The sequence below is a fragment of the Portunus trituberculatus genome, chromosome 15 (assembly GCF_017591435.1).
Source record: "Portunus trituberculatus isolate SZX2019 chromosome 15, ASM1759143v1, whole genome shotgun sequence".
In the NCBI taxonomy this organism is placed as follows: domain Eukaryota; kingdom Metazoa; phylum Arthropoda; class Malacostraca; order Decapoda; family Portunidae; genus Portunus; species Portunus trituberculatus.
This window is the reverse complement of record NC_059269.1, coordinates 18,198,075-18,216,796: the sequence shown is the minus strand read 5'-3', so window position 1 is coordinate 18,216,796 and position 18,722 is coordinate 18,198,075. Positions and strand designations below refer to the sequence as shown.

Here is an 18,722-nt window from a genome sequence, read left to right as displayed (position 1 = left end):
GTGTGTGTGTGTGTGTGTGTGTGTGTGTGTGTGTGTGTGTGTGTGTGTGTGTGTGTTTTGTTAAGCATCTTGAGAGAATCATGAAAGGCACCCATCCACTATAGCAAGTTAAAAGCAGTAGAGATAAGATCCTAAATGCTGGATATTACACATCAATAATGCCACACTAAAAAGGAAACAGGACAATGCTATATAACCTAAAATACTTGGGATGTCACCTCTTACCTTGTTCAGTCATGAGAAGGGAACACAAAGAAATGTGTTCCTCTATCACCTCGTGGTCCAGCAATACTCGTATGGCCATGATGGCAGCTGCTCCTGTGGCAACTGTGGCATCCATGAGGAAGATGTGGTAGTCCTTGATGTCTTTAGGCAGCCTCAAATAGTATAACTGCCATGAAAGAAAGTTATTTTACTATTTTACATTTCATTTGTTTTTTAAATATTGCAACTGCAAGTGAAAAAAAAAGTTAATAATATTGATTCATTTTTAATTATCTAAGTCTTCAATTCTCTAACAAAAGCAATAAAATACCTCAGGTTCTCCAGTGTCAAGATTTGTCTGAATAAGGATCTTGCCAATACGGACATCCTTTAGGACTTCACACAGGGCATTCTCCATGGTCTCTCCTGCCCGCAGGATTGACACACCACAGATCTTTTCTGTTGCAATGTGTTTGCCCTCATATGGAATGCCTTGAGGGGTTTCAACAGTTATATCCTAAGGAGAGGAAGAAGAGAATAAAAGATGAATAGATCACATTTAAGTTACACGAACAGTGATTTCCTGCATAGCTACATACATATAACACAACCGTCTCCCCAAAAATTGGGGTGGCCAAGACAACATTCACTTTCACATCACTCTCTTAACCTCTTGGTTGCTCACATGCAAAAAAGAAAGTTTTCTTGCTTTCACAATAATGGAGATCAGTCTCACTGCTTAGACATTTGTCCTGAACAAGGCTCCTTCATAACAAGTACTGTCCCCTACTTCCTGTCAGAAAAAAATTACATTCATTCATTCAACAAAACAAAACATTAGCATATAGAATGAGAACTGATGCAAAAGAGAGAATATGATCCTTCCTGCTATAATAAATGTATTAGAAACATGGATAAGGAATACAGGAAAAGTCACAAATTCTCCAGGAGTATTTAGGTTATGATAATTACCTGTGACATTGAGAACCTATAAATAATGCAAACTTACCCTGAATGGCAGTAGAGCAAGAGCATGCTCAATAACAAGACGTATTAATCTCTTGGAGTAGAATATGAACTCATCGCGTGGTGTATCCTTGTTCCTTATGAATGTGTGAAGCCCACGAATTTGAGGCGTAGAAGGCAGTAAGTGGAGGGAACTGGGTCTTGCCATGCCAAAGTTTGTATTAGCTAGTTTTTCACGCAGCTTGAAGCCCCTCTGTATAAAACATGACAGAACAGGTATTGATCACATGCTGAGTAGTAAATATTCACACCTCAGTATTAAAAACAACTAAATGATAATATAAAATACCTAGTGATGATTTGAATAGCATAATTCAAAGAAATCACAACTTTATAGTATCTAGAATGTAATACTTAACAACAGACAATATTTTTGTTAAATGTAACTTAGAAATACTAGTACTGTAATGTTCATAATGTGGGGCTTACACAAATGTACCACAAAAAGTATTTTAGCTTGAAAATTTTTATTTTGATCATTTTATTATAACAAAACTAATAAAAATTACTGCTTACTTGCTGAAGCTGAGTCATGACATTTTGTGCAATTAGGTTGATTGCCACCTCATTCTCTCCTCCTCTTGGAACAATAATGTCAGCATGTACCTGCAGAGTACATCAAGATTAGAGGAAACATGTCTATCCTTGACTTATTCACCAAATAAATTCACATAATTCTTTCAATGCCACATAATTTCTTCCATATTCATAAAGTTTTATAGACATTTATATAATGCCAACACTAAATCTACAGTGTCTCAAATATAGGGCTTAAGATTGAGAGAAAACATACAGTGGAAGTAAATACCAGAAGTTTCTAGACTTCTGACCACAACTGCACTATACATACCATGGAGGGAGCAATGTAGTAATCAAAGGCTGGCTTCACAAACTTGAAGTACTGCTTAAGGACACCATCCAGTTCTCTGCCCCTCTCAGCAATGTCTCGCTGCAGCCTCCGCACTAACCTCTCATCAGAGTCAGTGTCGACAAACACCTTCATGTCCAGCAGCTAGGAAGTAATCCAGAAATGGTAAAAATTAATGTGGAAGTTCTTCCCTGTGTTATTTTATACCTCAGTATAGAAAAGCTATGATGTTCTGTGATGTTTTCCAAGTGAAATGAGACCATCTGAGAAAGTGAATTGAGACTGCATTGCTTGCTCAACAAAATAAGACTAACTGAGAATGTTTGAAAGGCATTAAATTGTTTTTCAGTTGAATAAGATGACCTGAGGTTTAAAAACATTAAATTGCTTCCTCAGTTAAATACATGACTATTTGCAGTTAAACAATGTCTTCTTACACAGACTATACACTAATCTCTCTTAAGTATCCTATCTATGTATGCTCATTTTATGCAAGCACTACATGAAAATAATAAATGGATATTAAAGAGCCACTTACCTTCAATACATCAGGAGAGTAAAATGCTAAAATTCCTTCAAAGATGATGACATTAGCTCCATACATAGTTTTCTGAAAATAACAATAATAAAACAGGATTTAGACCTTTGGAATTCTACAACAGTCTAATTCTTTAAATCCTATAGAATATTTTTCACATCATCCTCTAATAATATCTACATGACTCAAAGGTATACCTAAGAAAGCAATTTTTCACTGTTTCTAAGATACCTACCGTCTTTGTTTCTCGGCAATGTGTCACAAAATTGTAGATTGGGACTTCCACCTTCTTGCCCTCCTTAAGACGCACCAAAGTCTTGGCCACGAGTTCAAAGTCAAATGCATCGGGGTGATCAAAGTTGTACTCATTTCTTGCTGCTTCCTCATGATGCTTCTCAGTCAAAACCTATTTTTGTATAGAAAAAAAAAAAAAATTAATGCTTATAAAAAATTTGATGTTAATTATATGAAAAGAGAAGCACAGCAAAAAAAAATTTACTTCACCACATACACAGGAAAAACTAAGAATATAAAACTTTTCTTAACTCCTCGACTGCTATACTTTGCCTTCAGTCTTATAAGCAGTTGTGCAGGTTTGGAATACAGCTCCGCAGGGCATCACTGACAGGTAACGAAGAGATGGAGTTATTTGAAGCTTTTACTATGTGCAGTTTGATTTCTTTGATAAAATCTAGACTTATTCAAATGAACCAACAAGTGATGCAATAACAGTCAAAGGTTAATATTCATGATCAATCCAAAACCCTTATCTTTCTGGTGAGAGGCATTTTAATTAACACAGCACAGCACAAAATTCAGGAACATAAGCACACCACTACATACAAGATGCAGTAAAGCAAAAGTATGCAGCAAAATACAGCTGGACAAAAGCAAAATGGAATGCAAGTTCACAAATCAATCTTAGAAAATTCCCTAAAACAATTAGTTATGTTCAGAAATAAGTCTTTAAACCTGATGCACTACCTATGATAAAAATGTTAACTACATTATTTTCTTTGGGACTGGTGATAACTTGCTTTCTTTTCAGCAAACCAGTATACTGTTACTCATCTTATCATCTCCCTTTATTCTCTGCACAGTCATTTACCTGCCTAAATGTATTTTATTCCATCAACTCATCCATCCCTTGTATTACACTGTACCATTTCCATCTCAAATTCATTTGTCTAGAGGCTATGCCCAAGTGTGTTCTGCTTCACCTCCCCTCTCTCTCTCTCTCTCCCTCTCCGTCTCCACAAGTGCCCACACATGTAACACTCGACCCACAACTTTCTCCGACATACCACAGCTCTCGTAAATAATTTCCTTTGTTTCTCTATTCCGTCTTCTTGTACCACATGCTGCCCTCACGTAGCTCATCTCATCTCCAGTGCCTGAATTCTCCCCTGTTGTGTTTCATCCCATGACCATGTCTCTGTTAGAGGGCAAAAGTACAGAGTTGCTTAATTCTCTTGGGTTTCCACAAATACTTCTTACCTCATGAAACCATATCTCACGTAGTTTTCAATATTTTACGCTCTACCTCCACTCTCTAAAAATTTCACATGCACTGATGCTTTTAATGCAATTTGCAGAATCTTTTACTAATCACACATGCACTACAAGAAAAAGCATTCGTTTCTTTTGGCTCAAAGCCTGATTGCATATTCCTATGCATTTTCCCATCATCACATCTTGCTAACTTGAAAGTCAGAAAGTATATTTGCTACCTTTATAAATAATATAGTATACTGCTACTGTCATATTCAATCCCACAACCATGTTACTCTTCGCTATGTCAGAGAAAACAAATGTCAGCTGCAAAGTGATTGAATAAGTAAAGCTGAATGCTCTGAAACACATTATATTTACCACAGAAACTGTATGGAGGAAGATGTGAAAAGAATGAATACCTAAGAGATAGTCTACAGCAAAAAAAAAAAAAAAAAAAAAAAAAAAAAAAAAAAAAAAGAAAAAGGAAACTCACAAGCCATCAAAATCTAAAAGGGAAAATTAAGAATACTAAACAAAATCAAAATTACAACTTGTGTAAATTATGATTGAGTTAATGAAAGAGCACATGATACTATAACCAAAAAGATGTAATCTATAAATTGGGAGAACTTTTAAAAGCTGCCCTGTATGAATAAATAAAATTTCAATAGTTCCTTTCTTTATGAAAAGAAGTAATCCATAAGAGTGGAAAGATCATGAAATGTTAGTAGTAGCTAAATGCCTGTAAGGAAGCATGAAACTTTCCTTTGAGTTTAAACATGACAAGAGGCCTCCAAATGTTTAGTATGTAGCAAAAGCTTAGTGCCTTTTACAGTGCTAAATAAATAAAAAAAAGAAAAAAAAAAAAAAAAAAAAGAAACATGCATATCCCTGAGTTATCATTTGAATTTCAGACAGTGCAAATCTGTATGCAGAGTCAAAACTGTGAGAATAATCTCCATGCATAACATCAACTTGTCTATATTAGATAAAGCTTAAAATTATAAGCTTTTACTATGGGTAATGGTAACTGATATTGTTACCTTATAGAATGAATCAAGGGACAGAAGAGTAACCCAGGGCACGTCCAATTCTTCAATAATTTTCCTTGCTACAGTAGTCTTCCCTGAGGCACTCCCACCACACACACCTGTAAGGAGTAGGTATAATCAATAGGTTTTCCTGCATCTTTAAGGAATTTATGTAAAAATAAAAGGTTTTCCTATTATGTATGTAACACAATCAATGCAATACTAAGAAGATTACATAAGAAATATATCTCAAAAAATTATATATATATATATATATATATATATATATATATATATATATATATATATATATATATATATATATATATATATATATATATATATATATATATATATATATATATATATATATATATATATATATATATATAAAAAAAATAGATGCTTGAACAGCAAATCAAGGAATGGGAAAACAAATCTTTTAATAATGCACTATCAAGTAACTGATGTATTGCAGGGTTTTCCTTATTCTCAAAATACTTTCTTAATTATCCAAGGAAAAATCACTAGAAAATTGTACCGTTCCACACTTGGGAGAATGTTACCCTTCCATTACATTTCTTTCATACTGCAGAATGATGCTGCAGTTACATTACTTTACCTACAACACAACTATTGCATATGTGCATGATTAACAAACACTTACCAATAACAAATGGCTCCACCAGCTGTCCTTGGCAATCATACCAGGGAGGACGGCCAGCTGTGTAGATGGTGCGCCTGCGGCCCCGCAAGATGGGCTCTCGGCTCCTTGATGGCTGAGATTGAGATGTTGAGCGCTGTCGACGAGTTCGTGGGGACCGTAAGGCACCTAGAATAGAACACATTCGTTAGACCAAGAACTGAGGTGCTTATCCCACTAGTGGGAGGCTGCTGGATATACTGAAGTGATTGACTGACCTTGAGTGGGAGTTTGTGGGGGTCCAGCTGACGGTGGGCGAGGACTATTGGGTGTACTGGTAACCTCTACCTCTCCATGGTCTGTGATGGACTCTTCCTCGTCCATCTGTGGGGCTACAGTGTCCTCTCCTCCACTGAAATATATTCCATGATCAGGATACAGTATTTTGGTACAATACTTTGAACAAATGATCTATCAACAAACACATCAGGCCCGCAATCCCCACACAGGATGGCCCAGCCAAGGTACTGTACATTCATGCACACATCATTCACACTCTTACTCCTGTTCCCATTGAGAGCTACAATTTCATTGCTTATTGCTTATAAAAGTAACCATATGATTCAATGCTATTCATTTTTTACTCCCATAGAATTACATGTGGCTAACTAATGTCTTGCTCTGACCTCACCCATGTAACACTGTTAGGCATTTTAAAAGGTAAACCCCATCACAATGAAAGCAATCTTTCTCAAAAAACCAAGGTCACTTGAGCATGGAAAGTGACTTGCAAAACATTTTTAGTGACAGCTGTGTACCAACAGAGAACCGTTGTCACTACTGTCATAATCATCTGAGTTTGTTTTGACCACTCTGAACATATACAGCTTCAGCATTGTATTTTCTGATATATTTTGTATGGTGGGTTTCTGGCTGTGCATGCCTTCTTTTTACTGCCATTCTCATTAATGTATTCATCTGTAAACCTCAACATCCTCAAAGAAAATTTTTCCTTGAATGAGAATTACTTCAGTAACTGAATAAAAATATGAAAATCCCTTAATATGCATAAGAATTCCGGTATACAGAAAAAAAAAGACAAGGTTACTAATTAAGGTCTGATAAATGCTGGATATTACAAAGAAAAATTAAGAAAAAAAACAGGAAAGGAGGACTGTAGTAGAAACTGAAAGAGGAAAAAATTAGAGAACCCATTTTGAAATCCACGAACATAAGAATAGGGATAAAAACAAAAACATTAGAAATTAAATAGCTAGAAAAAATATATGCACGTAGGTATCGATACAGAGTTCATCCAGTTAGAAGTTGGCTATACGAAACTCACTCAGTAAAGCATCTCCAGCATGCATGACCGCCCTGACCCGGCTCCAGGAGTGGCAGGAGGCGACCTGTCCTCACCTTACTCGTCTTCCCTTCCAGGCTACACTGCCCTTGGACCAGCCTATTTGGGTCCCTCTTGTAATATCATAACTGCTGTCCAATGCGGCTGCTAATTCCCCTCATTACATACACGAGGGCATGCTGTTCTCGCTCCCCAAACACCAACCTGTCAGAGCTGGCGGAGCTGGGAGGATCTCGGTTGAATCTGCCAGACATCACTCCTCCTGACCTCTCACAGCTGCACTTGCGTCCATATCTCCTTGCCAGATTCCTACCGACCATATTTCCTTTTAGTATTTTAACATCGCATGCCCTATTTCCATTTATTTCTATACCAAAATTAAGGTTTAGGTAGTTTTTCTAGATGTATTGTTTGGTTGTTCCATGTTTAGAAATAAATAAATAGCACTTTTTTTTGCGCGAGAAGTGGAGTGTGCTAGGTGTCGGTGCCTCGTTGCCATGGCGATCACCAGGACGCCAACAGGGACCCGATCAGCTGACCCAGAGTGCTTGCATGACCCACGGTGTTCGTTTGCATGACCCATTCTGCTTACATGACCTTCAGTTCTTGTTTAGATGTGCGATATGTATGGAAATATTACATAAGTACTAAGACCATACAACTTCTAGGGTCCAAACGAAGGCTAATAGAAAGTGTACAAGTTTATACAGAACATATAAATGTACTCATAAGCGAAAAAAAAGAAAGAAAAAAGGACTGGCAAGAATCTGATCCATGCAATTGAATTTAGATGTTAACAATATATTAAAGACCCTAAAAGCAGTAAGGTAGAGTAAATAAATTTCTGAAAGCCGAAAAAGCACTTTTGATGACTGGCATGTGCATGATTCTTGAGTGTAAAACGTGAACATATGTGTAAAATCCTCAAGGCCATTAATTGCAAGTGAGAGCGTGTGTTCATCCATTACAAAACATAAATATGGTGAGAAGTAAGTATACATAACGTAACTTTATAAAGTGAATTATAAGTTATTGAGTGAAACACACACACACACTCTCTCTCTCTCTCTCTCTCTCTCTCTCTCTCTCTCTCTCTCTCTCTCTCTCTCTCTCTCACACACACACACACGCGTAGTGTAGTGGTTAGCACGCTCGACTCACAATCGAGAGGGTCCGGGTTCGAGTCCCGGAAAGCGGCGAGGCAAATGGGCAAGTCTCTTAATGTGTAGCCCCTGTTCACCTAGCAGTAAATAGGTACGGGATGTAACTCGAGGGGTTGTGGCCTCGCTTTCCCGGTTTGTGGAGTGTGTTGTGGTTTCAGTCCTACCCGAAGATGTCTATGAGCTCTGAGCTCGCTCCGTAATGGGGAAGACTGGCTGAGTAACCAGCAGATGACCGTGGTGAATTACACACACACACACACACACACACACACACACACACACACGATGCGGAATTTTAAGCGCTTTCAAAGTCGATTGGCATCTATAAAATGTAAAAAGAGAGAGAGAGAGAGAGAGAGAGAGAGAGAGAGAGAGAGAGAGTAAAAGCATCACCCATAAAAGTAATAGTAGATAATGACAAAAGGTTAAAGATACTGACACGTATCCAGTAACATTGACCCAAGGATGATGATGGAGCTGTTCCTTATTGATACCATTAACGTCAACGGATTTTTGTCGAGGGACAGCACATCCCAGACTGCATGGTCGTAAACATCAGCATTGTCAGAAATGAACGTGGGAAATAACTTTTTGATGAGAGAGAGAAAGATTTCTTTTGTGTGTGTTCGGGGTGTGGATGTATATTTATAGGAAGCTGGGGTGCTAGGAAGTGTCAAGATCATTATAATTTTCTTAAGTGAATTATGTTATTAAAGGAATCTCTCTCTCTCTCTCTCTCTCTCTCTCTCTCTCTCTCTCTCTCTCTCTCTCTCTCTCTCTCTCTCATGCTATCTGTGTCTTGAAATTATAGACACAACCACGGGAAATTTCCACGCATTCACCAGAGAGAGAGAGAGAGAGAGAGAGAGAGAGAGAGAGAGAGAGAGAGAGAGAGAGAGAGAGAAACTAAAAAAATTTTGTTGTCCATCGATTATATCTTTTCGGTACATGACGTATCCTAGGCTATCTTCACCTACTGTTGTCATAATTTAGTATTACCTTCTCATTGCACTCTTAAAACGCTTCATATTCTTATCAGAACTATATTTTCGAGGACCACAGCGACGACCGATCTGTTTTTTATGTGCTTTTTTTACTATTATAATGCAGAATCTTTATCAAATAGGAAGAATCATGGAAATTCCTTAATAACATCCACTAAAGTGTACAAAAAGTAGCTGACATAAGAGAATGAAACTTTTAAGAGTGTCTTCACCCTTAGTCTATTTCTCAGCCTCTAACAATGGTCCTTTTTAACGGTAGTCACGCTAGATTTGGTTCGGAAGCGCGCCGAGCATAATGAGGGCCAAGTAAGCACGCTAGAAGAGCTTTCCCTTCACCAGCAAGACATTGAGAAAATTGAATACCTCCATCGATGGTGTCCAAGACTTCGCATATTGTACTTGCAAGGAAATCTCATCTCCAAGATCGGTAAGGCTTCTATATGATCCTTTTATTTATTCATCTATGCATTTATTTATCTATTTATCTATATATTCACTTATCTTTAGGGGTATAGAGTAGCGTAGTGTAAAACAACTGAAACGTAGTGATTGAGCTAATGAATTCATTGGTAAAACAATTTCTTTTCATGTATCAAGTTTTGCAGCATCCTCAGGGTAAAGCTCTTCGATTCTTGATTAAATGTTATAAATTACTGCTATACTTTAGATTTGTTCCATTTTCGACTCATTTTTATTATCTATCTATCTATATATCTATTTACTTACTTGTCGTACTCCATCAACAAAGTTTACTTGCACTCAATCCTTTCGAAATAAAACATCTTATTTCAGAGTTAATTCTCATTTCCTACTAACTTTTCTAAAATCTGAAATAAATAAAATCAAGATAAGAAACTTTTCTTACTGAATTCTTCCTTAGTAGTGAATCATTTCTCTACTTTTATACCTCGTCGTTTACTGGCTCATCTTTAAAACATTTCAAGTCCAATTCAGCCATTATCATCAGTTCCCCGTGACTTGGCAGAGAACGTGGGTCGGCTGCGTGACCTGGAATACCTGAACCTGGCCCTCAACAACCTAGAGCGGGTGGAAGGTCTGGGCAGGTGCGAGTCACTACGTAAATTGGACCTCACAGCTAATTTCATCATCGATCTGACCTCCTTGATGAGCCTTCAGGACTTGCCATGCCTCGCTGAACTGTAAGTGTTAGGTGCTTTGTGTGTGTGTGTGTGTGTGTGTGTGTGTGTGTGTGTGTGTGTGTGTTTGACAATGTAAGTTTAAGTATCATAAATAATCTTGTTAGTATCAAATGTTTTTCATACTCTTTTTATGTAAGGGGGAGGGACTGGCCAAGGGTTACAGAATAGGCAAAAAAAAAAAAAAAAAATTGACGCATTAAAGGTGCCAGTCTCTAAAGAATAGAGCTAAAAGTCCGCAAATCTTAACCCTAAGAATAAGTACTTGGTAAGTCTCACATTCCACTTAATCATTCCATATAACAAATTTCTCTCTCTCTCTCTCTCTCTCTCTCTCTCTCTCTCTCTCAGACATATGACCGGTAATCCTTGCACGAGTTACCGCGGCTACAGGGCATGGGTCATCTGCGTCCTACCAGGCTTGGAGGAGCTGGACGGGACAAGGGTCACCAGATCAGAAAGGCTTCGGGTTCTTCAAGAGTTTTCTGAAGCCGCTGCTACTGTCGCGGTCGATCAGGAGCGGGCTATGGGTGAGGGAAAAGAACATGTGAGCTGTTGATATATAAATCAACGAACATAAGAAACGAAATCATAGGGTTGGTTTGTAAGGAGACTTCAAACTTCATATAAGCTTTTTGAAGTAAGTTATGAGTTTAAAACGAAATTATATATATTTTTTCTTTCTCGACAGCATTCTCTCATATTCTCCTGTTTCAAAGGTCGAAAAAGAGGATTATTCGAGTTTTTATGGCTGTTTTCTCTCACAATGATGTTCAATACCTAATATACTCTAACTGGAACCATGAAGTCACCGCTGAAATCTTAACTTTCCTCAAGGTTTAAAGCATGCCTTACTCATGAAGCGTAGGTTGGGCTGGTGGGGCGCCACCCATGCATGAGGTTTCAGCGTATAGATTTAGGTAGCCAGTTCCTTTCCCTCGTCGTCTTTAACTTTCCCAGTCGTTGACCAGTAGCCAAGAAAGAGCCCAGAGATAAAAGAGTGTTAGAACATGGTATAAATAAAAAAAAAAAAAAAAAACATTGCTCTCTATCGTGGCGTTAATGTGCTTTACGTTCTTTTCAGAGAAGCGAGCCAAGGAACCATAATGAATATGGAAACGCGTCATGGTACTGAAAGGGTTAATTACTATTACTGTACCTTGTATTCTTTGCAGAGAAGCGAGCTAAGGAACGAGAGAGCTGTGAATGTGAGGTGGAGAACAGCGCCGAGGAGGACGAGGAAGACAACGAAAAGTAGGTCGAGAAAATGATACGAATATAATCTAGTAATTCGTGGTGCTTATTTTGTAACGCTCTATTCTCCCTCAAAAAGTTACTCTGAAACACTACTTAGAAAGTTTGTCGGATTCTCTTGAGTGCTTTTTCCTATTGATTACGCAGAACCTTGGTTAACCTCTCGCTACAATTATGAAAACAATCTTGACAGCTCCCATAACTTCTAATAGAGCCTGTTAAGATTTGAGAAGATGATAATAGTCATGCAAACTAGTGATGAGGCCAATAGGAAAAACGAGAATGATAATATGGTGATAGTAATAGTGTTGATGACACGTGATGATAATATTTAATAATAGTTATGAGAGAAAAAATAACAATAGCAATAATAGTGACATGAAACAACTTAAACATGACTCACCATTATGTTCATCACCTCAGCCTTTTCACACATATCGTAGTGACTTCAGTGAAGAGAGAGAGAGAGAGAGAGAGAGAGAGAGAGAGAGAGAGAGAGAGAGAGAGAAGGATTAGATGAATGAAAGAGGATAGAGAGGAAATATCAAGGTGGTGGAGTGGAAAGATTGGTAACTTATCTTTTATCTTTCGTGGCAAACTAGAGAGAGTGAGGAGGAGAGGGAGGCGAAGGTTAATTAACGGCATCTTGCTCTATTGATATGATTCCTTGCTATATTTACCTCTATCTCCTCTTTCTCACTTCTTTGCTCTCTCTCTCTCTCTCTCTCTCTCTCTCTCTCTCTCTCTCTCTCTCTCTCTCTCTCTCTCTCTCTCTCTCTCTCTCTTGTTTATATGTTTAGATTCCTTTCTTCCTTTCTCCCCTTAGGTTTCATACTCTTCTTTTTCTCTCTCTTTTCTTGCCTTTCTTCCCTCTTATTGCTTCCCTGTAAGTTCCTTTTTTTTTCTCTCTCTCTTTCTCTCTTTTATCTCACTCTCCCTTCCTTTACTTGGTATCCTCAAATTCCTTTCCTCTTTCCGCTTTCCTCTCCTCGCTTCCCTGCCCTACTTCTTTTTTTATCTCTTTCCCCTTCCTTCCTTGGTATCTTCGTCCTTTTTTTTTCTTTGTTTCCTCTCTCCTTCTCTGCCCCTCCTTACTTCAACCCCCCTCTCTCTCTCTCTCTCTCTCTCTCTCTCTCTCTCTCTCTCTCTCTCTCTCTCTCTCTCCGTGCATCCACCCCGTATCATTTCTCCTCGTTCTCGGTTCCTTGTCTTTCATCCATCTCCATTATCTCTCACGCTTCTTCGCTCTCTCCTTCCTTCTCCTCCTCCTTCCCTCCTTCTTCTCTCTCTTCATTTCTGAGTACGTAATAAGAGAAAACCGCGTGGCACCAGAGAGAGAGAGAGAGAGAGAGAGAGAGAGAGAGAGAGAGAGAGAGAGAGAGAGAGAGAGAGAGAGAGAGAGAGACGAATACAATAGTGTAGAGAAGCAGCATATAAAACTCTACAATTGCGACACAATGCATGAGTTGAGAATATAGTCCCATGAGAGAGAGAGAGAGAGAGAGAGAGAGAGAGAGAGAGAGAGAGAGAGAGAGAGAGAGAGAGAGAGAGAGAGAGAGAGAGAGAGCACTTCAGCGGAAATACAGACAGACTGGTTCACAAACAAAAAACAGAATGATAAACAAAGAGGCTGACTAACGGATGAAAAAAGTAGCAGAACAAACAACAGACTTGTAAAGCAGACTATACATAAAAATACAGACAAATTAACAGACAGAGAGACAGACGAATAGAACAGACAGGCATATCATTGTGGAGAAAGCATTAACACACACTGACACCTCTTTCTTCGTCAGGTGGTGGAAGGGCGCAAGCAGCCACACCCCTGAGACCCGGCTAGCCATGCACCAGCGCCTCACCCGCCAGAGGGACCGCCAAAGTACCTCTAGCACGCTGCACAATGACGTCAGGAAGGTCGGTGGTCGCTCTGCACTCTTGTGATGAAACTTGAGGCAAAGAAAAATGTTAGGATATGTCAAGAGTGATATTGTTTAGTATGCAAGTTACTGTGGTTACTTTTTATGCTATAGTATTTCTATTACTGTTGCTACTACTACTACTACTACTACTACTACTACTACTACTACTACTACTACTACTACTACTACTACTGCTACTACTACTACTACTACTACTACTACTACTACTACTACTACTGCTTCTGCTACTGGTGCTACTACTACTACTACTACTACTACTGCTACTGCTGCTACTACTACTGCTACTACTACTACTGCTGCTGCTGCTACTGCTACTGCTGCTACTACTACTACTGCTACTGCTACTACTACTGCTGCTGCTACTACTACTGCTGCTGCTGCTGCTACTGCTGCTACTACTACTACTACTACTACTACTACTACTACTACTACCACTACTACGAGGAAAAACATAAATAACTGTGACTATATCGACCATAATGTGTGTGTGTGTGTGTGTATTTCCCTAACTATACATACACTCGTGTGGACTTATCTCCATATCTATATTTATCCAGGCTTTCCTTCAATGTGTGTGTGTGTGTGTGTGTGTGTGTGTGTGTGTGTGTGTGTGTGGCTGCACAGGAGGGTCGGTGTCCTCGCCTCGCCATCATCTCTTAAAGGGTAAATGTTCCCACCCGTTGATCTGCAGAGTTTCATCAATACAGAGTCCAGGCACCACAACACTAATTGCTTCTTTACACATGTGTCTCTTCCCTTACCACTGAATACGTTGTGTGGTGTATTTTCAAGCACTGGGAAATTGATCTAGAGGTTAAGCTATTGAACAGAAAAGGAATTGAACACTGATATGAAATTCGGCGTATCATTAGTATTCTATTATGTGAGAGGGATACTGGCCTACAAAATCTCATTGAGGGTGATAGTCTGTATAGAGTAAAAAACGAATTATACAAACTTTGAGGATGTCTTGAAACCTTCTTGAAACAGCTAAAGTCAAAGTTAGGAGAAAATACAGAAGGAAGCAGTGAGTTCCAGAGTTTACCAGTTACTGTGCTGACTGTCGTGGTGTAAATTATCTTTCGTTCGTCATGACTTTCCTGTCACTACAACTGAAGCAATAGGAATATGTTTAACTTCATCAGTTTCACATGTTACGCTAATTCATGTTATTTCGTTGTTATTACTCGTGTATGGTGTTGTTAGTTTGAGTGTAATGCTTGCCAGAGCGTGAATGATCTTCCTTTTACTCTGACTCTCCCCTTTTAATGCAACTGAATCAATTTGAATATATTTATCTTCCTTGTTTTCTGTTACACTGATTCATTTTATTCCGTAACTGTTCTTCTCATTGAATTTTATAACTATGAATAGATGCCTTTTAAATTTGAATACATGCAAGATAAATTTTATTGTTCACGAGGCAACTCACTTCAATGTGTTTCAGTAATTCATTTTACATAGTTTTCCTTATATTTCATCAAGTTTTCCGAGAATCCCTATATATAGTTATACCTTCAAGCAGAAATACATGCAACAGCTGGTATTTCTATATTTTATATTTCTATCTTATTTTTCTTTACGGAGAATAGCGGGAACGTTGCTACAGATTACTGCCATCGTTTTCTTTATATTTCGTTATTGTAACATGTTATTCTTTTCTTTCTCTCGTCATCACTGCACACATTTACATATACTTTTATACAGCAATATGTACAATTTCTATTTCTAAACTCTTTTTTGCATAATATTCCCAGCCACACTAATTCAATGTTTAGTTCTTAGTTCCTTGTTATTTTCCTCACTGTATTTGTTGTTTTTATTATATTTTTAACATTCCTTGTCACTTTCACTCAATGTCTACGTCAACTTTTTTTTTCTATTTCTATTTTCCTTATTGTTTTTAATGTATTTTAATGTTCCTTGTCATGTTTACTCACTTGTTTTGTGTGAATGTGTATCGCAGCAGCGGCGTGAGGTTCGTCTTTTCACTGATGACGGGCGCCCCTTGAATGTCAACGCCGCCAAGCTCACGTTCCAGTTGACCGAGGACGAGGAGAGCAACTGTTTCGTCCTGGAGGTGAACACGTACAGGTGAACTACTTCGTTTTCTCCCACCAGTGTTATAGAGAATAGCTACTGTCCGTTACTTGCTTGCCATCCTCGTGGAGCTGAAAGAAAGAATAATTATGAAAGACGGAATGAATGAAAATGGATGAATGAATGAAAAAACAATGATAGTGAAGAAAGGAAAGGTTTTGTCTCACCCCTATTATTACAGAGCACATTTACTGTTACTGTTACTGTTATAGTATTGAAGGAACTTAAAGGAATTGAAGGTGAATGTATAAAAGAAATGAAAGAATGATAGTGGAAAAATAGAATGTGAAAGAGTGGCGGTGAAAGACAAAAATAAATGGAAGGAGGATGAATGACTGAAAGACTGAAAGAATAAAAGAATGACATTGAGAGAAACAATGAGTGCCAGTACTTTTCCTCTCTCTCTCTCTCTCTCTCTCTCTCTCTCTCTCTCTCTCTCTCTCTCTCTAATAATGATGTTCATCTATAATAATTACTTTTTGACATCAGCGCATCACACATCAATTATCTATCAACACCATTAACTAATAATGTTTTCCCATAATAGATTATCTTTCACCTCCTCCTGCTCCTCCTGCTCCTCCTCCTCCTCCTCTTCCTGCTCCTCCTCCTCCTCCTCCTCCTCCTCCTCCTCCTCCTCCTCCTCCTCCTCCTTCTCTTCTTCTTCTTTCGGCCATATGGCCATATGGCGTGTATATACACGCATTCAAGACGCACGTAATGGATGCATGACATACAATATTTTCGCCTCTATACACAGACATCTGGACGCCTCCTTGGTGACGTGCGACGTGGAGCCTTGGTATGTACGGATCACAGTGAAGGAGAAGGTGTTGCAGCTGGTCATGATGGAGGAGGTCAGGCCGGGTCAAGCCACTGCCCAAAGGTCGCAGGTCACCGGCCACCTCGTTGTCAAGATGCCTAAGGTAAGAAGGGCAAGTACGTGCAAGTAATTATTATTGTGTTGTGGAGAGAATATTTATGAAAAGGAATTTTGCTTGTGAATTTATTGTAGCATTCTCAAATGTTTCACCATCTTATCTTTTAACAAGTTCTAGTGAAGATATTTCGTTGTTTTCATGCATATTTTCATAATTTTATTCATGATTTACTAAGATTTTTTTGTTATCAGCGAGTAAAACATACATGAAAATTCGAATATTCATCTTTATCACCTATGATCCTGTTGAGAGCGGAAGATTTTCAAAATTCGAATCCTATTATAAAAGATCCATATTCAGTTGTTTATTTATTCAGCGACCGCGCCAATGACTTAACTGCAAGTGAAAATACAAAATGAATTCGTTTCTCGTTCAATAGTCATACTTCTAAAGGAAAATAAATAATTATAATAGAGAAAGAACAAACTGCTTTAACTTTGCTACATTTTTCTCTGTCAATTATTTCCTATTGACTGAACATGGATGAAAATAATTATGTACTCTTTTCTCACTCACCAGCTTGCGCCTCCCCGCTTCCCGTCATTCGCCAGCAACCCGGAAAAAATCATGCCGGTGACCCGTTCCTCTACCTTCTCCTCCTCTACATCAGCCTTCGTGCGTCCATCAAGCCCGGAGCCGCGAGAGACCTCAAAGCAAAAAGAGCAGCAGTCCAGGTATTCTTCAGTTTGATTACTTTACGCTATATAAAGATAAGGTTAGATTAGGTTGTTAGTTTTAAGTTAGGTTAGCCATCTGCCATCTGCTAATCTGTGTTAGATCTTTTTTTCTCATGTATTAGGAAACTCTCTCTCTCTCTCTCTCTCTCTCTCTCTCTCTCTCTCTCTCTCTCTCTCTCTCTCTCTCTCTGTGTGTGTGTGTGTGTGTGTGTGGGGCCGGATGAGGGGAGGTTGGGGGGATGTGCCTTCCCCTCTTGTGCTTCTCTTACCAACGCATCACCATAAAGTCACCACAGCACACATCAATATCATCTGACTGGTGTTGAAATTAATTAGTATTGTGGACAATTACGTACATCATTTCTCTCTCTCTCTCTCTCTCTCTCTCTCTCTCTCTCTCTCTCTCTCTCTCTCTCTCTCTCTCTCTCTCTCATAATCAACATCACTGCAATAACAATAGGCAGTATGAAAGCATTATCGAAAACAGATAATGAGACTTATATAGTATTGTTGTATGATAACCCATGCACTATGTATGTACCTACTATATCGCTTGTATGGTCCTAAAGTGTATTCATGAGAGAGAGAGAGAGAGAGAGAGAGAGAGAGAGAGAGAGAGAGAGAGAGATTGTTATTTTGTTATCTAATTTTGTTTTATTTTATAATTTCCTATAAAAACATTAATGACTATTTCTATTGCGTAAAAATATCATAATCTTCAGTTAATCTTATCTCTCTCTCCATTGTGTATCCTTGGAAGCATTTTTAGTGATATGTCTCCTTAGAAGCATTTTTTAGTGATATGAAGGTTACTGACGGATGATCATGCATAACAATGAAAGGATGATTGATGGTCAGATTATGTGAATAGATAAGTTGATACACAATAAAGAGTTAGCTACATTTAGAAATGGCTGAATTGAGGGATAGATAGATAAATAGATAGCATGAGTTATATTTGCCAAAGATTAACATACTGAAAAGCAACTATGAAAATCGCAATAACTAATAGTCATGATAAGACGCCGATGCGGTTCTAATGCTATCTTACTTACCAGCCACTCCAATTACTTAGAAGTCACGGAGAGGAAATCAAGTGTAGACTACACCAACATCTTCAGCACCAACGCAAGCACAGGCAGTGTCAGAAGCGGGCAGTGCTGTGAGACGCGACGCTCAGCTGTTCCTGTCAGACCAATCTCCCCGAACTTCGTGGATGATCCCTCTGTTCCGCCGCTTGAGTAACACTCTCACTGTCAGTCAGTCGTTAGTCAGTAATTTCGTGGCTTTATAAAGATAATGTTGTTCTTGTTTGTATT

General features: G+C 38.5%; 2 protein-coding genes and 2 long non-coding RNA genes across 7 annotated transcripts in view; 1 reads left to right on the top strand and 3 right to left on the bottom strand.

The window, feature by feature from the left end:
* LOC123503992 (uridine-cytidine kinase-like 1) overlaps positions 1-7,494 on the bottom strand; it is a 9,755-nt gene extending 2,261 nt beyond the window's left edge. The window contains exons 1-11 of one of the 2 annotated variants that reach the window (XM_045254188.1): positions 7,372-7,494; positions 6,083-6,216; positions 5,829-5,993; positions 5,174-5,280; positions 2,872-3,042; positions 2,637-2,708; positions 2,081-2,242; positions 1,747-1,836; positions 1,214-1,423; positions 536-721; positions 226-391 (exon numbers count right to left, since the gene is read on the bottom strand). In XM_045254188.1, the coding sequence (XP_045110123.1) occupies positions 226-391; positions 536-721; positions 1,214-1,423; positions 1,747-1,836; positions 2,081-2,242; positions 2,637-2,708; positions 2,872-3,042; positions 5,174-5,280; positions 5,829-5,993; positions 6,083-6,216; positions 7,372-7,487 (1,579 nt within the window). In that variant the 5' untranslated portion in view covers positions 7,488-7,494. Of the gene's footprint in view, positions 1-225; positions 392-535; positions 722-1,213; positions 1,424-1,746; positions 1,837-2,080; positions 2,243-2,636; positions 2,709-2,871; positions 3,043-5,173; positions 5,281-5,828; positions 5,994-6,082; positions 6,217-7,223; positions 7,341-7,371 lie in introns of those variants that run through there. The other variant, XM_045254189.1, reaches the window with a different exon arrangement.
* Positions 1-8,282, bottom strand: part of LOC123503996 — a 25,182-nt gene extending 16,900 nt beyond the window's left edge. Inside the window, exon 1 of the long non-coding RNA XR_006674673.1 lies at positions 8,223-8,282. This is a non-coding gene — a long non-coding RNA (uncharacterized LOC123503996). The remainder of the gene's footprint in view (positions 1-8,222) is intronic.
* LOC123503993 (dynein axonemal assembly factor 11-like) lies at positions 7,738-18,722 on the top strand. Of its 2 annotated transcripts, none has more exons than XM_045254192.1 (10): positions 7,738-8,156; positions 9,594-9,761; positions 10,320-10,494; positions 10,843-11,021; positions 11,667-11,745; positions 13,542-13,659; positions 15,655-15,779; positions 16,546-16,711; positions 17,246-17,400; positions 18,462-18,722. In XM_045254192.1, exons 1-10 carry the CDS (start codon positions 8,147-8,149, stop codon positions 18,646-18,648), a joined length of 1,362 nt encoding a protein of 453 aa, XP_045110127.1. In that variant the 5' UTR covers positions 7,738-8,146; the 3' UTR covers positions 18,649-18,722. The 2 variants fall into 2 exon arrangements, with proteins under 2 accessions (XP_045110127.1, XP_045110126.1); XM_045254191.1 differs by having other exon boundaries at positions 15,652-15,779.
* LOC123503995 lies at positions 15,114-18,592 on the bottom strand. Of its 2 annotated transcripts, none has more exons than XR_006674671.1 (5): positions 18,459-18,592; positions 17,243-17,373; positions 16,932-17,062; positions 16,523-16,706; positions 15,114-15,856 (listed from the first exon to the last, which is right to left on the bottom strand). It is a non-coding gene; the product is annotated as an uncharacterized LOC123503995 (long non-coding RNA). The 2 variants fall into 2 exon arrangements; XR_006674672.1 differs by having other exon boundaries at positions 16,961-17,062.

Bases quoted from the DNA above. Each gene is read 5' to 3' on its own strand.
- LOC123503993 (XM_045254191.1), top strand. The intron at 15,780-16,545 runs GTGAACTACTTC...CTCTATACACAG, and splicing joins CTGGAGGTGAACACGTACAG to ACATCTGGACGCCTCCTTGG. The intron at 16,712-17,245 runs GTAAGAAGGGCA...CTCACTCACCAG, and splicing joins TCGTTGTCAAGATGCCTAAG to CTTGCGCCTCCCCGCTTCCC.